At 40.8% G+C, this 18693-nt stretch overlaps 3 protein-coding genes across 6 annotated transcripts; 1 reads left to right on the top strand and 2 right to left on the bottom strand.

The window, feature by feature from the left end:
* Positions 1–1080: 1080 nt before the first annotated feature.
* rcbtb1 (regulator of chromosome condensation (RCC1) and BTB (POZ) domain containing protein 1) lies at positions 1081–10635 on the bottom strand. 4 transcript variants are annotated; one of them, XM_058380987.1, is made up of 13 exons: positions 10538–10635; positions 10282–10315; positions 8618–8852; positions 8173–8323; positions 7113–7279; positions 6844–7002; positions 6493–6600; positions 6179–6321; positions 5519–5709; positions 4894–5020; positions 4030–4181; positions 3695–3825; positions 1081–2677 (listed from the first exon to the last, which is right to left on the bottom strand). In XM_058380987.1, exons 2-13 carry the CDS (start codon positions 10296–10298, stop codon positions 2537–2539), a joined length of 1722 nt encoding a protein of 573 aa, XP_058236970.1. In that variant the 5' UTR covers positions 10299–10315; positions 10538–10635; the 3' UTR covers positions 1081–2536. The 4 variants fall into 4 exon arrangements, 3 of the variants coding, with proteins under 3 accessions (XP_058236970.1, XP_058236972.1, XP_058236971.1); XM_058380989.1 differs by lacking the exon at positions 10282–10315 and having other exon boundaries at positions 10400–10575; XM_058380988.1 differs by lacking the exon at positions 10538–10635 and having other exon boundaries at positions 10282–10409.
* A 1543-nt stretch (positions 10636–12178) lies between these two features.
* Positions 12179–13067, top strand: arl11 (ADP-ribosylation factor-like 11). The gene has a single exon (XM_058380174.1). It carries the CDS (start codon positions 12352–12354, stop codon positions 12895–12897), a length of 546 nt encoding a protein of 181 aa, XP_058236157.1. The 5' UTR covers positions 12179–12351; the 3' UTR covers positions 12898–13067.
* Positions 13068–13079: 12 nt separating this feature from the next.
* ebpl (EBP like) lies at positions 13080–17826 on the bottom strand. Its single transcript, XM_058380173.1, has 4 exons — positions 16866–17826; positions 16716–16785; positions 15103–15241; positions 13080–13885 (listed from the first exon to the last, which is right to left on the bottom strand). Exons 1-4 carry the CDS (start codon positions 17052–17054, stop codon positions 13651–13653), a joined length of 633 nt encoding a protein of 210 aa, XP_058236156.1. The 5' UTR covers positions 17055–17826; the 3' UTR covers positions 13080–13650.
* Positions 17827–18693: the final 867 nt, after the last annotated feature.

The raw sequence follows: 18693 nt of genomic DNA, 5'->3' as shown, positions 1-18693 counted from the left end.
ACTTTCTATCTATCTCTTTTTATCTCAGAATGTACATTAAAAATGATGTAAGCTACACCGTAATTTGTCTGTTTTGGCATGTTTAACTTTTATGCATGATTCAGTGTTTTAATGACAAACGTGAGCAGGATTGACTTGCTTTTCACCACGTTTTCCTGTTCACGTTTGCTGCTATTTCGAAATGCGGTGTTTTTAAAGGACCCTCAGCTGCTTAACTGAATAAAAATATATATACACTACATTGCCAAAAGTTTTGGGACACCCCTCCAAATCATTAAATTCAGGGGTTGTTTTTCTCGGCCCCTTAGTTCCAGTGAAAGGAACTCTTAATGCTTCATCATACCAAGACATTTTGGACAATTTCATGCTCCTACCTTTGTGGGAACAGTTTGGGGATGACCCCTTCCTGTTCCAACATGACTGCACACCAGTGCACAAAGCAAGGTCTTGACCTCAACCCAATGGAGACTGAGAGTCAGACCTTCTCGTCCCACATCAGGACCTGACCTCACAAATGAGCTTCTAGAGGAACGGTCAAAAATTCCCATAAACACACTCCTAAACCTTGTGGAAATCCTTCCCAGAAGAATTGAAGCTGTTATAGATGCAAAGGGCGGGACAACTCCTATAGCATTTATGTGCACATAAAGGCAGACGTCCCAGTTTTTGACCTGGTCTCCCCAGTCATGTTGGAACAGGAAGGGGTCATCCCCAAACTGTTCCCACAAAGTTGGGAGCATGAAATTGTCCAAAACGTCTTGGTATGCTGAAGCATTAAGAGTTCCTTTCACTGGTACTAAAGGGCCGAGAAAAACAACACCTGAATTCAGTGATTTGGAGGGGTGTCCCAAAACCTTATATTATATTGTACATTAGTTAAGCTGTATTAGTGCAGAATCACTGACTGAATTTACATCTTGGTCTTGAGTTTATGTTACTATTATGACATTATGAATAGACATTCGTTTCCTAAAATAGTTTCTGAAAGTCCAGGTGACCTGCACAAAAGCCATTTACAAATTGGCATAACCATAAATGAAAAAAACAAACACACCCACAATGTTGAATAAAACTCTATCGTCGATTTACGTTTGCTTTATTTTATTTTAATAACAGTTAATATCTTACATCACTGCAGTCTTGATAAACCACTGTATTTAAATCACTTAAATTTAGTGCAAAACCTATACAGTATATACATATCACAAAAAATGAACACTTTCTGCTTTGTTACACGTATCAAGCATAAACCACCACGAAGCAAAAGTCATACAAAATGAAAATAATGCAAGTAAATATGAGGTCCATTGATCCAGCACTGAGTATTGCATCAAAGCAGATTCGCTGTGTTACCTTAAATATGCAAAGTCAAGAGAATTTAGCTGGGTTCATTAGCAAGAAGAAAACAGTAGCAAAAGGAGAGGGCTGTTATTATTGAGCAAGAGGTCAGTAATGAATCCCTTTCCGCGTCGTGAATAGTCATTATAATCGTCTATGTAGTCACTAAATATCAGGAGCAGTGCATTTCCAACGTGCATCTTCGTGTCCAGCTGGTTGTTTGCCTAAAATTCTCAGTCAGCAGAAATTCCTATGTTACTTAGTATATATTAGAAAGGATCATATAGATTAGGGAACTGAAGCTAATTTTAACTGAGCATCCTTAAACTTAACAAGCATTGCTACACAGAAGTAGCATAGTACATAGAATTTCTAAATAAAAAGCAGACATGTGTAGTGCTCTATGTCTCTATCTGTGGAATGCAGTGGATTGAAGACTTAGAGACGCCAAAGTGTCATGGTCAACACTGGAGCAGCAAATATGAGGAGGTGCCCCAACACGTATTCCATGATCACATCAGTATAAAATATGAAAATAATAAATGAGCTGCACCAGATTAGGAAAAAAAAAGAAAAACACTTACTAATCTCTCCCATCACTTTAACCCTGACTCTGCTGATTGAGGGGGTGAGGATTGGATGGGGGGGGGGAGAGATTTGTGCAGTGATGCATAGTATAGCAAGATGATCCAAATACCTTTTTAAAAAAAAAAGTGTTATTCAGATCCCACTACAAGTACAAACAAGCCCAATAAAGCCAGCAGGCATGTTAAGGACATTACTGTGACTCTACACTGCCAGTTGTGAATTATACTGAGATCCTAGCAAGGATTATAGAGTTAAACCCTGACAGGTTGCACATCTCTGTAACAGAGGAGAAGATGGCCGTCAGACTAAGTGCTGTAAAGTCTAATGTCTAGTCTCTGTAGTCTTACAGTACCTATATTCTGAAACATAAACAACTCAAAAAAAAAAATCACGATAAATCTAATAAACCTAAAATTGGTTCATGTCATAGCAACAATTCTCCAGTTGGTCTGTAACAGAAATCTGTAATAAAGCCACACAAACAAACAAAAAAAAGGGGGGGGGGTGTTCAATGTGCAGGCAATAAAAGTAGAGTGCCCTCTAGTGGTGTGGATGAGTTTAGTAGTAACAGCTGCACTTGGGAGAAAAAATTTAGCTTGTTATATTTTAGTCAGTTTTTAAAAGCTCCACAGCGGCTGGCTCTACAGATAAACTCCTTCAGCATGTTCCCGTCAATCTGCCAGAACGCTGCTGTTTGAGTCACCTCGGTCAGGTGGTTCACACAGAACTTAAAGCAGAATTCCTCAAGATCCTAAATGAGAGAGAGAGAGATATTGTGACTGATTAGAAGAAGCCTTTATTTGTCACAGATACACATTACAGTACAGTGAAATTATTTTATCACATATCCCGGCGTGTTAGGAAGTCGGGGTCAGAGCACAGGGACAGGTATGATACAGCACTCCTGGAGAAGAGAGCGGCAGCTTGGCGGTCACTCTGACCGTCTGATCAGTAACCTAGAGCCTTGTTATAAAATGAATATGAATATTGAAAGTGCCTATACTCAAAGCTAGTCCTCCATTACACAGAATTCCACATGACTAGGCTAAACAGTGGAAAAAGTTTAGGATTATTATCTTCTTCTAGCTAAATTTAGAAAGTCCATGTTTGCTAACATCTTGGCTGTGACATGTGGTGTTCTGTCCAGCAGATATATTTGAGCGACTAGTGTCTCTCTAAATGTGAGGTGACTGTGAGATAACTGTTGTGCTAGCAGTAGAGGTTGTTATTGTTTCCACAAATCTGCATGCTCCCGATTCTGGAAAGCTCGTCTTTGCTAGATAATGCACTTAGTAAAATCATTCTACTTTCGTCCAGACCATTGTTTCCCCCTCAGGCGATGTGTGCAGTACAGCACATGATGGTCTGTTATGCTAGCATCAAGTGCTTTATGCTTAAATAAACACACCACATAAAAACCTTTTGTTTTTGTTAGTAAACCTGATTGTCTCTGGAAAGCTAGGAGTCTTCCCGAGCTAATGCAGCAACCGGGTTTAGAATAAATCCCTAGGATAACAGTGCAAATCTATTACCACATGCTAAAAAGAACAATAGCTGAACACCCTGTAGATCTGTGTTGGTGTTATGAGCAACTGATTTTCTTTTTATCATCATCAGAATGAAATCCTGATCTTGTTTGATGGCTCCTTTACATTTCCCCACACACAGATGACAGTCCATTTGTTTTAAATCATAGACTTAGGAAGTCAAACTTGTGGTTAGCCGGTGTGTTTTGTGTGTCCTGTAAGGGCGGGTGCAACAGTTGTACCTCAGCGTCGTATCTGACTGCAGCAGAAAGCAGGGAGAAAGCATTTTCCACAGTGATGCCCCGCTTTATGATGTGCTGACACAGCCGCTTTAGCCTGTTCTCACAGTACGAAGTTGCCAGATCCAGTAATCCTACACAAAAGGGAGAAAATTGAACATTGATGCAATGATAAATGCTTAATGAAAAATTTCTTTTGCTGCTTCCAATCAATTAAGGGAACAGAATAATAATAATAAGTATGCTATATTTTAGCGTGTAGATCGAACATGTAAACATCTACATATTAATTGTGTGTAGATGTACTAGAACCTTCTCATGCGCCATCTTGTACTCACCAATGGCATCCTCTGGAGGAAGATCTACAGTGTCTGTGTAGAGGAACTCGAGGAAGGACCTGTAGACGGGGTAGGAGAACTGATCGATCTCAATCACCTCTTTCATATCTTCATTCCAGTGGGACTGAAACATGGATCTGAAGTGTTCGCATCTGGGGAAGAAATGTTATGGAACATAAATGGCAAGTCAGTACTGGTCATGAACAGACTTGATTGTTCAAGGTATTAAAAGTGTTACAGATTACGAATGATCAATATAATCATTTACATTTGAGTCTGATAAATAAATGATGTGCTCTATATGTACAGTACCAGATAACTTATAAAAGTATTAAACCTTCATCATTTGGTTTGTTTACTTTAAATCAGGGTGTGTCTGTGTCTCAGGTGTGACCGGTGAGCCGGTGTCATTCAAACTCGGACCAAATCAAACAGATAAGACCCAAATAATGAGGTGACCACAGTATGGCAGAAAATAGTACGTGTTTCATGTCTATAAAGCTCTAAGTGTTATGGTGTCACCAAGTTAATGGAGTTATGTTAGCTAGGAATGAGGGCTTTTTGTACCAATCTGAGTAATAATCTTATTTGCAAGTCTTGCTAAACCCTTCTAGAAGTGTAATTATGTTGTGCAACTGGAATTATATTTTGCAAAACTATTCTTCATGCCATTGTTTTGCCAACTCTTTAATATCTGAATTGTTGTGAATGTTAGCCAAACCTCAAAAGTCACACCATGCCTCTAGATCCAAGTAGACTTACAAATTCTCTGATAATATTAACCTCTGCATGGCAAAACCTTTAAACACCTTTAAGTGCAAATAAACAAAATCACACTGAGGTGAAATGGAGTGGAGCATGCACCTAATTTTAAGCACTGCTTTGTGGACATGAATAAATTTGCCCTCTATGCTGAATTTGAGGTCTGAAGTCTCAGGGCTGTCAAACTCTTTCTTCAGAGACTCGGCCACGGTCAGGAAATCATCGTGCTCTACAAGCAGAGTAACAGCTGCGTTAGTACACTTCAGCAAAGTGTCATGTAGGCACATAATACATAACGCAGCTCTGACCTGGAGAGAAGCTAAACCTGAACTATAACTCAAGTATATGATGCAGCGGTCAGTTGAAACAGAGGACAATGTGTTTTGATTGAAGAGACAGATTACTGTTATCAGTAGAGTTGAAAGGATTCAACAAAAAATAAAAGAAGGCAAAGAAAAGCAAAGCAAAAAAGGAAATGCAGGAGAAGAAGTTGTTCATCCGCATTAGATCTCAGAGAAGTAAGTGCTTTGGGCTGTTCCATGCAAATGTCAACTTTACCCCAGGGAAAAAAAGATTATGCACTCTCAAGAATTTCCACAGCCTTGACTGAAAATGCATCATCGCTATCACACTCTACAGTATAACATCCATAAACTGATATGATTCTGGAATAAATAACTTGCTGGAGTTGCCCTGGGAAAAAAAAGAAAGACTTCTCCAGACTCACCCATGGACAGGAGTCTCCACATGACAGATGGTGTTGCAAAGCAGGCAAAGACGTCGTCGGTGCAGCTGAAGTGAGTGTGGTGAGGTAAGACGATGGACTGGCCTCTGCACTGGCCCCACATATATACCCGGCCACTCTGAGTCTTCGCTGCCGAGGTGTGTGTGGAGTGGCAGGCCGCTATCTCCACGATCCTGGAGAATAATAAGAGGAAAGGTGACAGGAGAACAAAATAGAAAAGGAAACTCATCAGAGGCTTAAAAGCAGCATTCCTTCACATCCTAGTGGACCAAAATTCTTTTCAGTAAATTTCTCTTTTCTTAAAATGCAATCTTCCTGCAATTACAAACTAAGTGAATACACATGTTATAAGAATAGGTCTTGAAGAGGTGCTCCATCACAGGACACTCAAACAGGAAGGAAACACCAGAGCAAGCTGACAGGAAAGGGATCCGAGACGCAACAATGTGGAGAAGTACTGGCTTGTTGACCAGCCACACACACACACACACACTTTGTCAATGAGACCACAATGCCACACCCAGCATTTAGTCATAACAGCCTGACGTACACAATGTACAGGAAAACAAAAATAACTGCAAGCAAATACAAGAAAAAACATGATATATTACACATCAAAACCACAAATCCACCCCCTCTCACCTCTCTTTATCAGCCATGACCTGAACAGGACTGAGCTGATTGCTCTTGTTCCCTGTACCAAGCTGGCCATAAGTGTTGGCTCCCCATGAATACAACAGTCCCTCATCTGTTAGAGCCAGTGAGTGGGCATAACCACAGGCAATCTGAAACACATGGCCAAAACATTACCTCAATACAATACGCTAACCGAGCTGTACAACAACAAACATTGTTTCATTACAATAAATAAGAGATTAAATTGTTGTTTACAACTAAAAATGTCAATAAATCTGTGGCATTTGGATAGCGGCTGGTATAAAATAATGAAAAATGACCTGAAGGACGCAAACACCCTGTAATGCTGCTAGCCGGCAGGGTGTCAGTTGATTTCCGTTGTTCCCTAAACCAAGCTGTCCATTACCATTATACCCCCAACCATACACCTAAAAACACACAGGCACACACTTAAGGAGCCAAACGTACACAGAATATATACATGAACAACACAGACATAATAGAATTGTAAGAAGGTAAGTAGATCACAGAAATCAAAGCATCTCTTCTGCTTAGATTTCAAGGGCTTTAAAAATAGAAAACTTCAGTTGTGTCACTGAGATTATGATTGAACCAGGGGTTCAGAAATGCTGTTCAAAATCTGATGAACGACATGACGCGTTCGCTTTTACCTCTCCGTTGTCCGTTACTGCCATGGAGGAAGTCTGACCACAGGCTATGCTGACCACGACTTTGTTAAGGAGGCAGCTGGAGACCTTGCGTGGCGTGGGCTGGTTGGCTGTGGATCCTGACCCTACTTGACCGCAGTTATTATAACCCCAAGCAAACACCTGAGTGACAAAGAATAAGACATGCACCATTTGAAATGATACGTGATGTACAAACCAATAAATAGTCACCAAATATTAAATCACTCAATTATCAAGTATTGCGCTTTCACCTCTCCATCATGGGTCAGGATGACTGAATGGTGCGATCCGCAAGCCACCTCGATCACCCTCTTGTTCTGTAGGTTAGTGGACACAAGCACAGGAGACACTCCCTGATTGGTGGTCCCGTTACCCAGTTGACTGTATCCGTTATGTCCCCATCCGTACAGCTGACCCTCTGTAAAGGCACATGATGGACTGATCAGAGAAGTGCACAATGTATATGTTTATTGGTTGTACTTGGGTAATATGTACACCTTCATATAGACATTTTCAAAGGCACATGATCTGGACTAACAGCACAGTCTTTATCACATGGACTATTTGCTCTAGAGACTGATAATCATGTGGAATCTGGATACATACTGGGTTTGCATGTGAACTATAAACTCTTACAAAGCTCTCCAAGCGTGTCAATATTTACTCTGAAGGGGTTCAATGTGGTTTGAACTGTCCCTTCTTTTAATTGGTCCATCATTATGCTGAAACAGGAAACGGCCTTGGTCTTCATCAAACCTTTACATAAAGTAGGAAACACAGGATTGCCTCAAAAGTTAATAGTTGATTTTTTTTTCACTTTCCTGAAACTAAGTTTACTCAAAAATTATAAAACAGACTTAACGTTTCAGAACAGTTTGCTTTACAGTTAACATTATGTATTGCAGCAAATACGGAGTGTCGGAAAATGCAGGACCAAATGGGAATCGACTGAGCAAATATGTCAATCAGATTATATTCAGAAAAGGAACAAACGTTTGATACAACAGCTGAGAAAATAAGCAGAGCAAATGTTGCAGATAATAAATACACCATGTCATGTAATTTTATGAAAATTGCTTCATGGACTTTTTAGACAGCTTGTAACTTTCTAACTTTAGATGCAAGGTGATGGTGAGTTGAAGAGACCTGAAGCCAAGGCTCCTCTATAGCTCTGGCATACAACAAGAGGTGCCTTATTAAGCTCCAGTCTCTTACTATGAAACGAAAAATATTTTGCAAACGTACAATATGGTCCCCTGCGTCACTGTAAGCACTGAAAACGAGTACTCGACTTCATTTAGCATGTCTTACCCTCTGTAGCAAGCAGAACATGTGGCCCACTGCCATAGCTTAGACTGACCACCTTCTTCCCACTCAGACACTCTAGCTTTTTAGGGACGATGGTGCTTGTGCTGTCCCCTGTGCCCAAGCAGTTGCTGCAGTTCAGCCCAAAGACATACACCTATAGAAGAAAACAAGAAGGATTCCTCCATATTAGCTCAATATCAACAGTACTGAATATAGTTCAATTATATTAAATCACTGGGTCAATACAATGAAACCCATATGCACGTAAGTGTGCCAGTACTAATTTGTTCCTATTTTTCAATACAATCTGGCCCCACTTTGGACCTATTATTGTAAACCACATCTCACAAATGACATTTCTTTCAAGTCAGCACTGCATCTGGTACTGGTTAGCCTCCTTCTGAGTAACCGGGTTATGAATCCTGACTGCACCTCACATCACACTCACCTCGTTATCATGGGTGATGTAGATTGCCTCATTGGCAGATGTTCCAAACACGCACGCTTGACGTATTGATGCAGCATCCTGTGCGCTCATGAGGCTGAACAGGGGCCATTTGCTTACATCCACCATAACTGTACTGTTGACGCTCCAGGGGGAAGGGGAAACAGATTTGGGTGGGGCAGAAGCAGATGCAACACAGCTACTGGAAGAGGCACGTTGGCTTCCGCCACTGCTAACACTAAACACACAAATGTTAGATGTAATTACAGACAGATCAGTAGAACTACAGTCATAGCCAAACATTTACAGAATTACACGTTCCTGTCAACACATCCAACGTTATTAAATTACTTTTGTGTTAATGGCTGCTAAATGCTGGGATGGATTTTTTGTTGAACCACAGAAAGACGCTTGCCAGAGCACATTAGTAAAGAAATTGTCCCTATCGCTGGGAGTTCCAAACCTGATGATAACACAGGTACTGATGCTACTTTCAAACCATAATTCCTAACAATGCTGTATCGACATACACTATATTGCCAAAACTTTGGGCACGTCCGCCTTTACATGCACATGGAGTTGGCCCTCCCTTTGCAGCTAGAACAGCTTCAATTCTTCTGGGAAGGCTTTCCACAAGGTTATGGGTGTGTTTAAGGGAATTTTTGACCATTTCACCAGAAGCGTATTTGTGAGGTCAGGCACTGATGTTGGACGAGAAGGTCTGGCTCGCAGTCTCCGCTCTAATTAATTCCAAAGGTGTTGAGGTCAGGACTCAGTCAAGTTCCTCCACACCAAACTCGCTCATCCATGTCTTTATGGACCTTGCTTTGTGCACTGGTGTGCAGTCATGTTGGAACAGGAAGGGGCCATCACTAAAATGTTCCCACAAAGTTGGGAGCATGAAACTGTCTTGACATGCTGAAGCATTAAGGGTTAGGGTTAGCCCAACCCCTTGGCAATATAGTGTATATGACAGTCAGGCAAGCACAAGGATACATTTTGACATCTTGTCAATCAGACAGAATATACCTGAAGCTCATCGTAATGTTAAGGCACACAATGACTATTTTGGATGATACTCATGGTCATATTTTTGTTGTGGTCATCTTTTACATTAAGTTTCCACACATTTCTTTCCACTTAACTGAACTCTTACACAGTAAACACTGTGTCCAACACATCCATGTAAATCTATGCAAAGAGAAACTGTAGTAGTTGATGAAAACAAGCCTTTGTGTAGAGAACAGTAGGAAAATGTGCTTATTATTGAAAAAGCCTAAAAGTGAAAGCTTATCAGCATCAACAGTGACACTGCTGTATTCGAGAAAAAGGACAAATCCCAAATACTTTCCACCTGAACACGGAGTGCACTAGGCACTAGTCTGCTTGGTTAATTCATACCATATGCGGTGGGCAGGAAAACAACATTAATGACCAGGTTAAACCATAAAATAACCAGGTTTAAAAAGTTGTTGCGAGAGATGTAGCTAGCGTCAAGCATGTCAACAGCTAACACAAGCTAACAGACTAACACAGTTAGCATGCGCTGTGTGCAACCTTAGCAGCCTTATCAGCTACTACGTTGGCTAGCTAGCTTGCTACCTAGCCAGACAGAAAATTATTAGTTAAGACAGCTAACTTAACCCGTATAGTAGTGAGATACTGACCTAGAGCATCGCTCCATCAGCACACTGGATAGAACTGAGAGAGAGGGGGAGAGGGGGAGAGAGAGAGAGAGAGAGAGAGAGAGAGAGATCACGCCGTGAAAACAAATAAACAACCTACCTAACAACGAAAGCTGGTTGTTTCAGACAATATTACCGACTGGACCTTCTACAGCTTTCAGTGTTTTAATGTTATCAGCTCCGTGTGTGTGTGTGTGTGTGTGTGTGTGTGCTACATTCACACACACTCCACTCTTACGTCAGTCAGTAATCCCACCGCCTTCCACTGTACAAAAGAAAAGACCCTGAATAATAAAGTGCATCCAGTGGGTTTAAACATGGAAAATGATCCCAGAACTGCAAAACAAAGCAAAAACATATTGATAACATACATTCTCATACACAGAACTGCCCGTAAAATATATATATATACACAATCAGGCATAACATTATGACCACTTGCCTAATATTGTGGACGCCCTTTTTGCCCTGTGTATTCGGACACCTTTCTATCAGAACCAGCATTAACTTCTTCAGCAATTTGATCAACAGTAGCTCGTCTGCTGGATCGGATCACACGGTCCAGCCTTCACTCCCCACGTGCATCAATGAGCCTTGACCGCCCATGACCCTGTCGCCGGTTCACCACTGTTCCTTCCTTGGACCACGTTTGATCGATACTGCAGTTTTGGAGATGCTATGATCCAGTTGTCATCACAATTTGGCCCTTCCTTACGCTTGTCTATTTTTCCTGCTTCTAACACATCAACTTTGAGGACAAAATGTTCACTTGCTGCCTAATATATCCCACCCACTAACAGGTGCCATGATGAGATAATAATCAGTGTTATTCACTTCACCTCTCAGTGCTCATAATGTTATGCCTGATCGGTGTAATCCACATAAGTTTCCTTTGAGTTCCCTGGTTTCCACTTAACTCTTATAAAACAGAGTGTGTGAATGTGTGTGTGCATGGTGCCCTGTGATGGACTGGTATATCATTCTGTGTACTGGATCCTAGAATACTGGTGTATTCATACCTTGTGTGTTTGTCGATGGCTAATAACCATCATATTTTAGTTTTACCTTAACAATTCATTTATCATTTTGTAAGCACTTCCTGAACAGGGCCATGGAGCATATCCTGGCGGTAACTGCCACCATGTTAAAAAAAATGAGCGAGAGAGAGAGAAGGAGGAGGGAGAAGAAGAATTGATTTCTTTGCATCCATTTTCTGGAGCATTTTCAGGGTCACAAGGAGCTTAGAGCTTATCCCAGGGACTCAAGGTACGAGGTGGGGAGACACCATGGATGGGGTACTAACCCATTATACACCCATTTATACAAAAGTAAATATATATACTGTATATGTATTAGTGGAATTACCCCCATAGAAGAGAGGAGAAAATCTTTTTGTGTAATCAGAAATGTGTTTCCTGCATTCAAGGTAGCTCCTCTTATGCTTATGCTTATAAGGTTATGATAGTTCCTCTTATGCTTATAAGGTAGCTCCTCTTATATCTGCTTATCCTTGAAACACAATACTACATTTAATCAGTATTACAAACTAAATAAAGTAAAACCAATTAACGTTTTGCTTTTTTTAATAAATATATTAACTATTTACTTATCCTATAACTAATTCAATAGTTTTACTTGATTTGCATCGATGTTATAGCTCATTGTGCATTGTTTATAAGACTAAATCAGTCAGTTGTTTATTTCAGGCAAATAATAAAAAATCATTTAACACAAACTAAATTTATATATCATTTAACAAGTGAACACAGAATTCCTGTCATTTTAAATGTGCATTGGACAAACGAATGGTTACACCCTCATCAAGAAGAATGCTGACGAACTTGTTTAAGTCACATGGTATGTAGCAAAAACTGACATATATAAGACAACAGACTGTGGATATTCAGTCTAGCTCCTGCTTTGCATTTGGTTTCCTCTAAACAAACTCCTCTCTGAAGCCTTTTCCTGTTGATTCAAATTCCTCCTGTGGGCAAAAGGTAGGCGTTCTTCTCAAAACAAAACACGTCAGAGTCATTATATCGAGGAATTACAATGGGGCCCAATCTTCAGAAGCAGATGAAGGACAAAAAGTTCAAAAAGGTGCCCCAAGTGGTCTTAATGGGCCTGGACTCTGCTGGGAAATCCACTCTGCTCTACAGGCTCCACCGAGGGGTCATCATGGACACATCGCCTACCATAGGCTTCAACGTGGTCACCTTGGAACTGAACAAGAAGACGGTGTTCACCGTTTGGGATGTAGGTGGCCAGGGGAGTATGAGGTCCAACTGGAGGTACTATCTGGAGGGATGCAAGGCGGTGGTGTTCGTGGTAGATGCCAGTGACAGGACTCGCATGGAGGAAGCAAAGACGGCTCTGAAGACCATTTTAAGTGACGACAACCTGGAAGATGTTCCACTGATGGTCTTGGCTAATAAAACAGACCTGCCAAACTCGATGGAGTTAAAAGAGGTTTGTCAACAGCTGGACTTAGAGAGCTGCACTAATAGGGTTTGGGAGATCCAGGCATGTAGTGCTTTAAAAGGACTGGGGCTGGAGCAGGCTTTCCTGTCTGTGGCCAAACTGATTCATAAGCAGTGAAGGATGATGGCTTCAATGGACAGTGCTCAAATATAAGGTTTGGGAATAACCAGAATTTTAGCTAAAGACTGAAAGCTAATAAGAAGGAAAAGATGATGAGGTATGAACACTAAAAAAAGAGGAAGTGTTAACAACAAGGACGTTTCATAGGACCTTTTAAAACATGGCACCAAATCACGTAATAAAGCAATGTCGGATTTATTTATATGAACAGCTTAAGATGAACTGAAACACACAAATTAATGCATTCTACTAACTACATTATGCTTGACTGTAGCAGTACAAAGATCATAATATAACAAAATCATTTCCTTCATAGTGTTGCCATGTTGCTGTGTTGTGTGTTTCTGAGGTAGATGTAACTTGGGTGTGTTTCAGGTATACCTGGTCATTCACTTAGTCATGCGTTTTGTCCTTTGTTTACCGAAGCAACCATTACTAGTTATTAAAATTTAACTCAGCTTATAATGAGTTCATGCTGTGCAACAAATCTGTGCCATTATTTTACCAAAAAAAATAAAAAAACAAAAATCCACAATTGTTAAGATCCATTAACTGAACCATCAAATAATCCATCAGCTGTTAGAGCTGAGTAATTAGGGCAGAAAATCACTATGTGGTGCACTTACAATTGATGAAGAGCTTTATTACCTGACAAAATCACAAACAAAAACAATATGAATCGTGTATCTCAATCTGCTCAAGGTCACTGTTCTGTCCCTCTCTGTTTCTTTGTAAACAAAACCTGCATATCTACTTCTTCTTATTCTTCTTCATATATTGATGGGATTTCTGTAGATCCTTCCATGACTGGTAGAGCAAGAGTCCGGGCACCACAACCCACACTCCATTAAAGAAGACCAGGTAGACCCACAGGTAGAGCCAGTTCTCGGTATTCAGGTTGGGACTTCCTATTAGCCAGTCTGGGCAGAAGGTCATCCAGCCTCCATATAGCTCACACACACACAGGCTGATTTGAACAAAGTGCCTAAAATGTAGAAAGAACAGCAGATGAGGATGGTAAAGTTCTTAGTTTGGTCAGTTTTGTTAGAGTGTGCATTTTAATAAAAGAGACATTTATAAAGAAAACAAAAACTTACACTAATACTTGAATCTGATTTCAATAATAAATCAAAAAATACAGTTAAGTGCAAAAGTTTTCACCCTTCAGGTTTCTATAAATAAAAAACATAATATGTTCTTATTTTTAAGTACAGTAAAATAATAAATAGTACAGAGAATATGGGGAAAAAAAGGGATGGCAATACTATTAGAGAATATTTATATGACAGCCAGAAAGAGAAAGACGTTCACCGATCAGCCATGACCACCTGCCTAATATTGTCTTGGTCCCCCTTTTGCTGCCAGAACAGCCCTGACCCATCGAGGCATGGACTCCACTAGATCCACTAGAAGGTGTGCTGTGGTATCTGACACCAAGATGTTAGCAGCAGAGCCTTTAATTCCTGCAAGTTGTGAGGTGGGGCCTCCATGGATCGGACATGTTTGTCCAGCACATCCCACAGATGTTTGCTTGGATTAAGATCTGGGGAATTTGGAAACACCTCAAACTCATTGTTGTACTCATCAAGCCATTCCTGAACATTATTTGCTTTGTGGCACGGTGTATTATCCTGCTGAATGAGGCCATCAGGGAATACTGTTTCCATGAAAGTGTGTTCATGGTCTGTATCAATGCTTATAAAGGTGGTACGTGTCACCACATGGATGGCAACCGCTCATGACCCTGTCGCCGGTTCACCACTGTTCCTTCCTTGGACCATTTTTGATAGATACTGACCACTGCAGACCGGGAACACCCCACAAGAGCTGCAGTTTTGGAGATGCTCTGACCCAGTCGTCTAGCCATCACAATTTAGCCCTTCATCAAACTCGCTCAAATCTTTACAGTTGTCCATTTTTCCTGCTTCTAACACATCAACACTGAGGACAAAATATTCACCTGCTGCCTAATATATCCCACCCACTAACAGGTGCCATGATGAGGAGATCATCAGTCTTATTCACTTCACCTCTCAGTGCTCATAATGTTATGGCTGATCGGTGTAACTTTTACACTCAATTTTACACGTGACCTTTTAAACTACACAACGTCAAAACAGAGCACCAAATAATACTGACCTAAATCTCAGAAGAAATTGTGAAAAGTATAGTTTAAGGCCTAATTTCGGCTGCCAGTTGTACCTGTAATGCTTGTCTTTAATAATAGCGTAGACCAAAAGCAGTGCTAGGAACCCATCCAAGACGACTGTCAGCATCTCCAGGGATACGATGGTTGGGTCTGAATGAAGCCAGCGTTGATCTGCCTTCCCGTATTCTTTCCCTACAAGATATGACACACAGTGAACGCTCTCATACCAGCACTCAGGGAGCCCCAGTTAGTCCATATCTTATTCTGTACTAAACCTAAAGCCACCTTTAAGTAGAGACTAAGTAGAGGAAAGTGATTATCAATGGTACATGATCAGCAAGGCACAGATAAAGCTGTCAATGTGATCTTTGTTAAAACGTCTTGTTTTGTGTGTGTGTCTGCAAAACTTTTGAAAGACATCTGTCATTTCTGGCTTAAAACTAACACACTAAACAGTAACACACAGGATTCCAGTCAAAGTTAATTTAGGGTACATAAAAAATACACAACCACACTCAAACACAAAGCTCTTTCAGCTTTTAACAGAAGTTTCTTGTGATAATAATCAGTGCATCTACTATACTGGAGCAGTACAGGATGTTTACATGGAGAAAGAAGGTATGAAGGCAAAAATTAACCTTGTTAATTACAACATACCTAATATGTATTTGTTAAATTACAGAAGCATATAGGAAATTAAGGAATCCTTTTGTAGCTGCTCTTACAGTTAATCGTCTGAACCCCCCCCCCCCACACACACACACACAGGCTGTGTAGGCGTTTATGGGCCCTTGTTTTAATGGACGTCATTTTAATGGAACTCTTTTTGGCAGTGGTACACAGTGCTGGGGTCAGGAGAGTGGAGGGATGGAAGACTGCATTTGTTAAAATAAAATCCGTCTCTTCCTCCTGTTGAATAATTACCATGTCATTTAATCTAAAGTTTAAAATGTTTTTTTGGATCTGTTTTTATTTTCAGCCTTCTCTCCCCATGTGCATCAATAAGCCTCGGCTGCCCATGACCCTGTCACCGGTTCACCACTGTTCTTTTCTTTGGACCACTTTTGATAGATACTGACCACTGCAGACCGGGAACACCCCACAAGAGCTGCAGTTTTGTAGATGCTCTGATCCAGTCGTCTAGCCATCACAATTTGGTCCTTCGTCCAACTCGCTCAAATCCTTACGCTTGCCCATTTTTCCTGCTTCTAACACATCAACTTTGAGGACAACCTGCTGCCTAATATATCCCACCCACTAACAGGTGCCATGATGAAGAGATCATCAGTGTTATTCACTTCACCTCTCACTGTTCATAATGTTATGCCTGATCAGTGTATTTTGACTTTATATGTAATTTCTCCCATTCTTCTTTCATCCATGATCTTTAGAGCCTATGTCTCATTTCTTCTAGCATGAATAATGTCCTAAAGCCTTAGAAGCACATTTCTCTTTTTCTTTTTTTAATATCGTGCAGCTTACTTTTCAGCCACTCGCCTCAATACCACTATTCACCGCTAGATGTCGCTCGAAGCACTTTTCACCTTTTACCACGTGGACTACACTATATCCTGCTATAGCTGCATCCACGTAGGTTTATTTAATCTTCAGACAATATAACAGACTATGCATATATTAAATTAATAGCGTGTAATATAATACTTACACAACTCGGCAAAAATACCATCTGATGTTGCGACAGTTCCGACCAGTGACATGTAAACAAACGGACCCTCCTGCAAAAACCAGACGAGCACAAACCTGAGAATGATGTCCACTCTATATCCTGCCCTAAACGCTACACACGTCTTCTTACCAGAGTAAAGTGGACGATGGCGTCGTAGAACAACCAGACGAGGACCCATTTATCGGCGGCTGAGCATTTTTTGCCCCAGATTTGCGCCAGAATGAAACCGACTGCAAACTGGGCGGCGCAGGCGAGAAGAGAAACCACCGTGACTGGGGTAAAGAGTGCAGGATCCTCGGTCATCTCGGCTCCGGGCATTTTTACAGCAAACGGATCTTCAGCAAAGATCTGAAGGAACGTATCAGGAAGAACCGAGGTGTGAACTTTAGTCTCTCTGCTCGGTCGGTGCGACCATCTTGCGACTTTAAGCTCCTCCCACTCAGACGGCCCCAGAGTCCAAAATTTGGCACTAAAAGCGATTCCTTTTACTTTGCAGTTAAAGCCAGATTTGCTTTATTACAGAGAATATTTCAGTGTGAAGCGCAGAAATTGGGGTTGTGTTGTTATTATGCAATTAGAGATGATTCCAAGTGTCCTGAATAAGCAACCAGTCATTTTTTCTTGGACCATCTTCTCTCCTCCCAGAAAGCTGAATAGTGGTGTAAGGGTACCACCATTCTGGCATCTCAGCTCCAGGGGCAACCCTGTGCTTGCTTGCCTGGGTTTCTTCTCACCTCTTTGAAACATACTGGCTACTGTAAATTGTCCCTAGGTGCGAATGAGGGCATGAATGTGTGGATAGTGACCGGTGATGAACTGGCATCATCCTCCCTCGTATTCCTGCCTCACTGGGATGAAGTACTTACTGAATTTGACTGCAGTCCAAAGGGTGTAGTGAGAATTTTGCTCCCTCTACTCTTTACACTCTTTGATAATCTTTCTAATTCCTGGGGTAATTTTATGTCTTCTGTTTATCTCAAGGACCCTGGAATTATCCACACGTTCCTATCACTACCACAGGGATCCAAAGGGAACTGGAAGATTAAATTATCCAGGACTCATGGCACAATTTACAACCTGTCAAGGTGGCCAACACTCTCTCGATTTTACACTGATGCACCATATCCTTTGGTTAAAAAACTTGCATATATTTATAGACTTGGGTCTTTCGGGGAATATTTTTGCTGCACCAGACATAACACTCTTGGGTTATATTTTTAAAAAGCGCATGCATATATATATATATATATATATATATATATATATATCAGGACCTTGGACAGCAGCCACGACGCCAACATAACATTGCATCATTAACTGCAACTAACACTGAAGGACTTAGAACAAGAAAAAACATGAAGGAAAGCTGTCCATATTCGTAACCTACTGTTGTTCCACATTGTGTACGGTTGTAACTGATCATCGCAGATAGTTGAAAGCTCCACATGCACACGGAGGAAAGAGGAAAGAGAAGGAGAGTGCAGTGCAACTACTGAAATATCAAACAGGAGAGAGCAATAAAGAACAGATGGCTAACAGCAAGTTTATTTTGGTTAGAATAATCGATACATAAAGCACGTCCTGAGGGAGTGAGGAGTGAAAGATGTCGTGTTGCCATGGAGAATCGTAAAAGTGGTGAAGCAGTGGAATTGTGGGCCGTGGTAGTGCATTGGGGGGGGGGGGGGTGAATGAAGGAGAGTGAAAAGGGAACAATTACAAGTCAGCCAGGAGAATCAGCAAAGAATTGAAATAGAATTACTGTATAGTCCAGAGCACAGCAAAGAGCCTCGCTGTAAAGTGGCTCAAAGAAAGAAAGAAAAAAAATAAATAAAATAAAATAAAGGAAAAAAAAAAAAAACCACTCCAAAGAAGACATGACACCCGACAGACCCCTTGTTTTTTTTTTTTTGTTTTGTTTTTTTAAAACACCTCCACTGCTTAGCACTACTAAGATTTG

Source organism: Hemibagrus wyckioides, linkage group LG26 (assembly GCF_019097595.1).
Source record: "Hemibagrus wyckioides isolate EC202008001 linkage group LG26, SWU_Hwy_1.0, whole genome shotgun sequence".
Classification (NCBI taxonomy): domain Eukaryota; kingdom Metazoa; phylum Chordata; class Actinopteri; order Siluriformes; family Bagridae; genus Hemibagrus; species Hemibagrus wyckioides.
The sequence above is the reverse complement of the archived record's forward strand: the minus strand, read 5'-3'. Positions and strand labels throughout refer to the sequence as shown.

Bases quoted from the DNA above. Each gene is read 5' to 3' on its own strand.
- rcbtb1 (XM_058380987.1), bottom strand. The intron at 6,322-6,492 runs GTCATTTTTCAT...CATGTGTTTCAG, and splicing joins AGGGTGTTTGCGTCCTTCAG to ATTGCCTGTGGTTATGCCCA. The intron at 3,826-4,029 runs GTGAGTACAAGA...CCTTTTGTGTAG, and splicing joins TCCTCCAGAGGATGCCATTG to GATTACTGGATCTGGCAACT.
- ebpl (XM_058380173.1), bottom strand. From the start codon at position 17,054: ATGCCCGGAGCCGAGATGACCGAGGATCCTGCACTCTTTACCCCAGTC. The intron at 15,242-16,715 runs GTAAGTATTATA...CATATCTTGTAG, and splicing joins TGGTATTTTTGCCGAGTTGT to GGAAAGAATACGGGAAGGCA. The intron at 13,886-15,102 runs GTACAACTGGCA...TCTACATTTTAG, and splicing joins ATTAAAGACAAGCATTACAG to GCACTTTGTTCAAATCAGCC.
- arl11 (XM_058380174.1), top strand. From the start codon at position 12,352: ATGGGGCCCAATCTTCAGAAGCAGATGAAGGACAAAAAGTTCAAAAAG.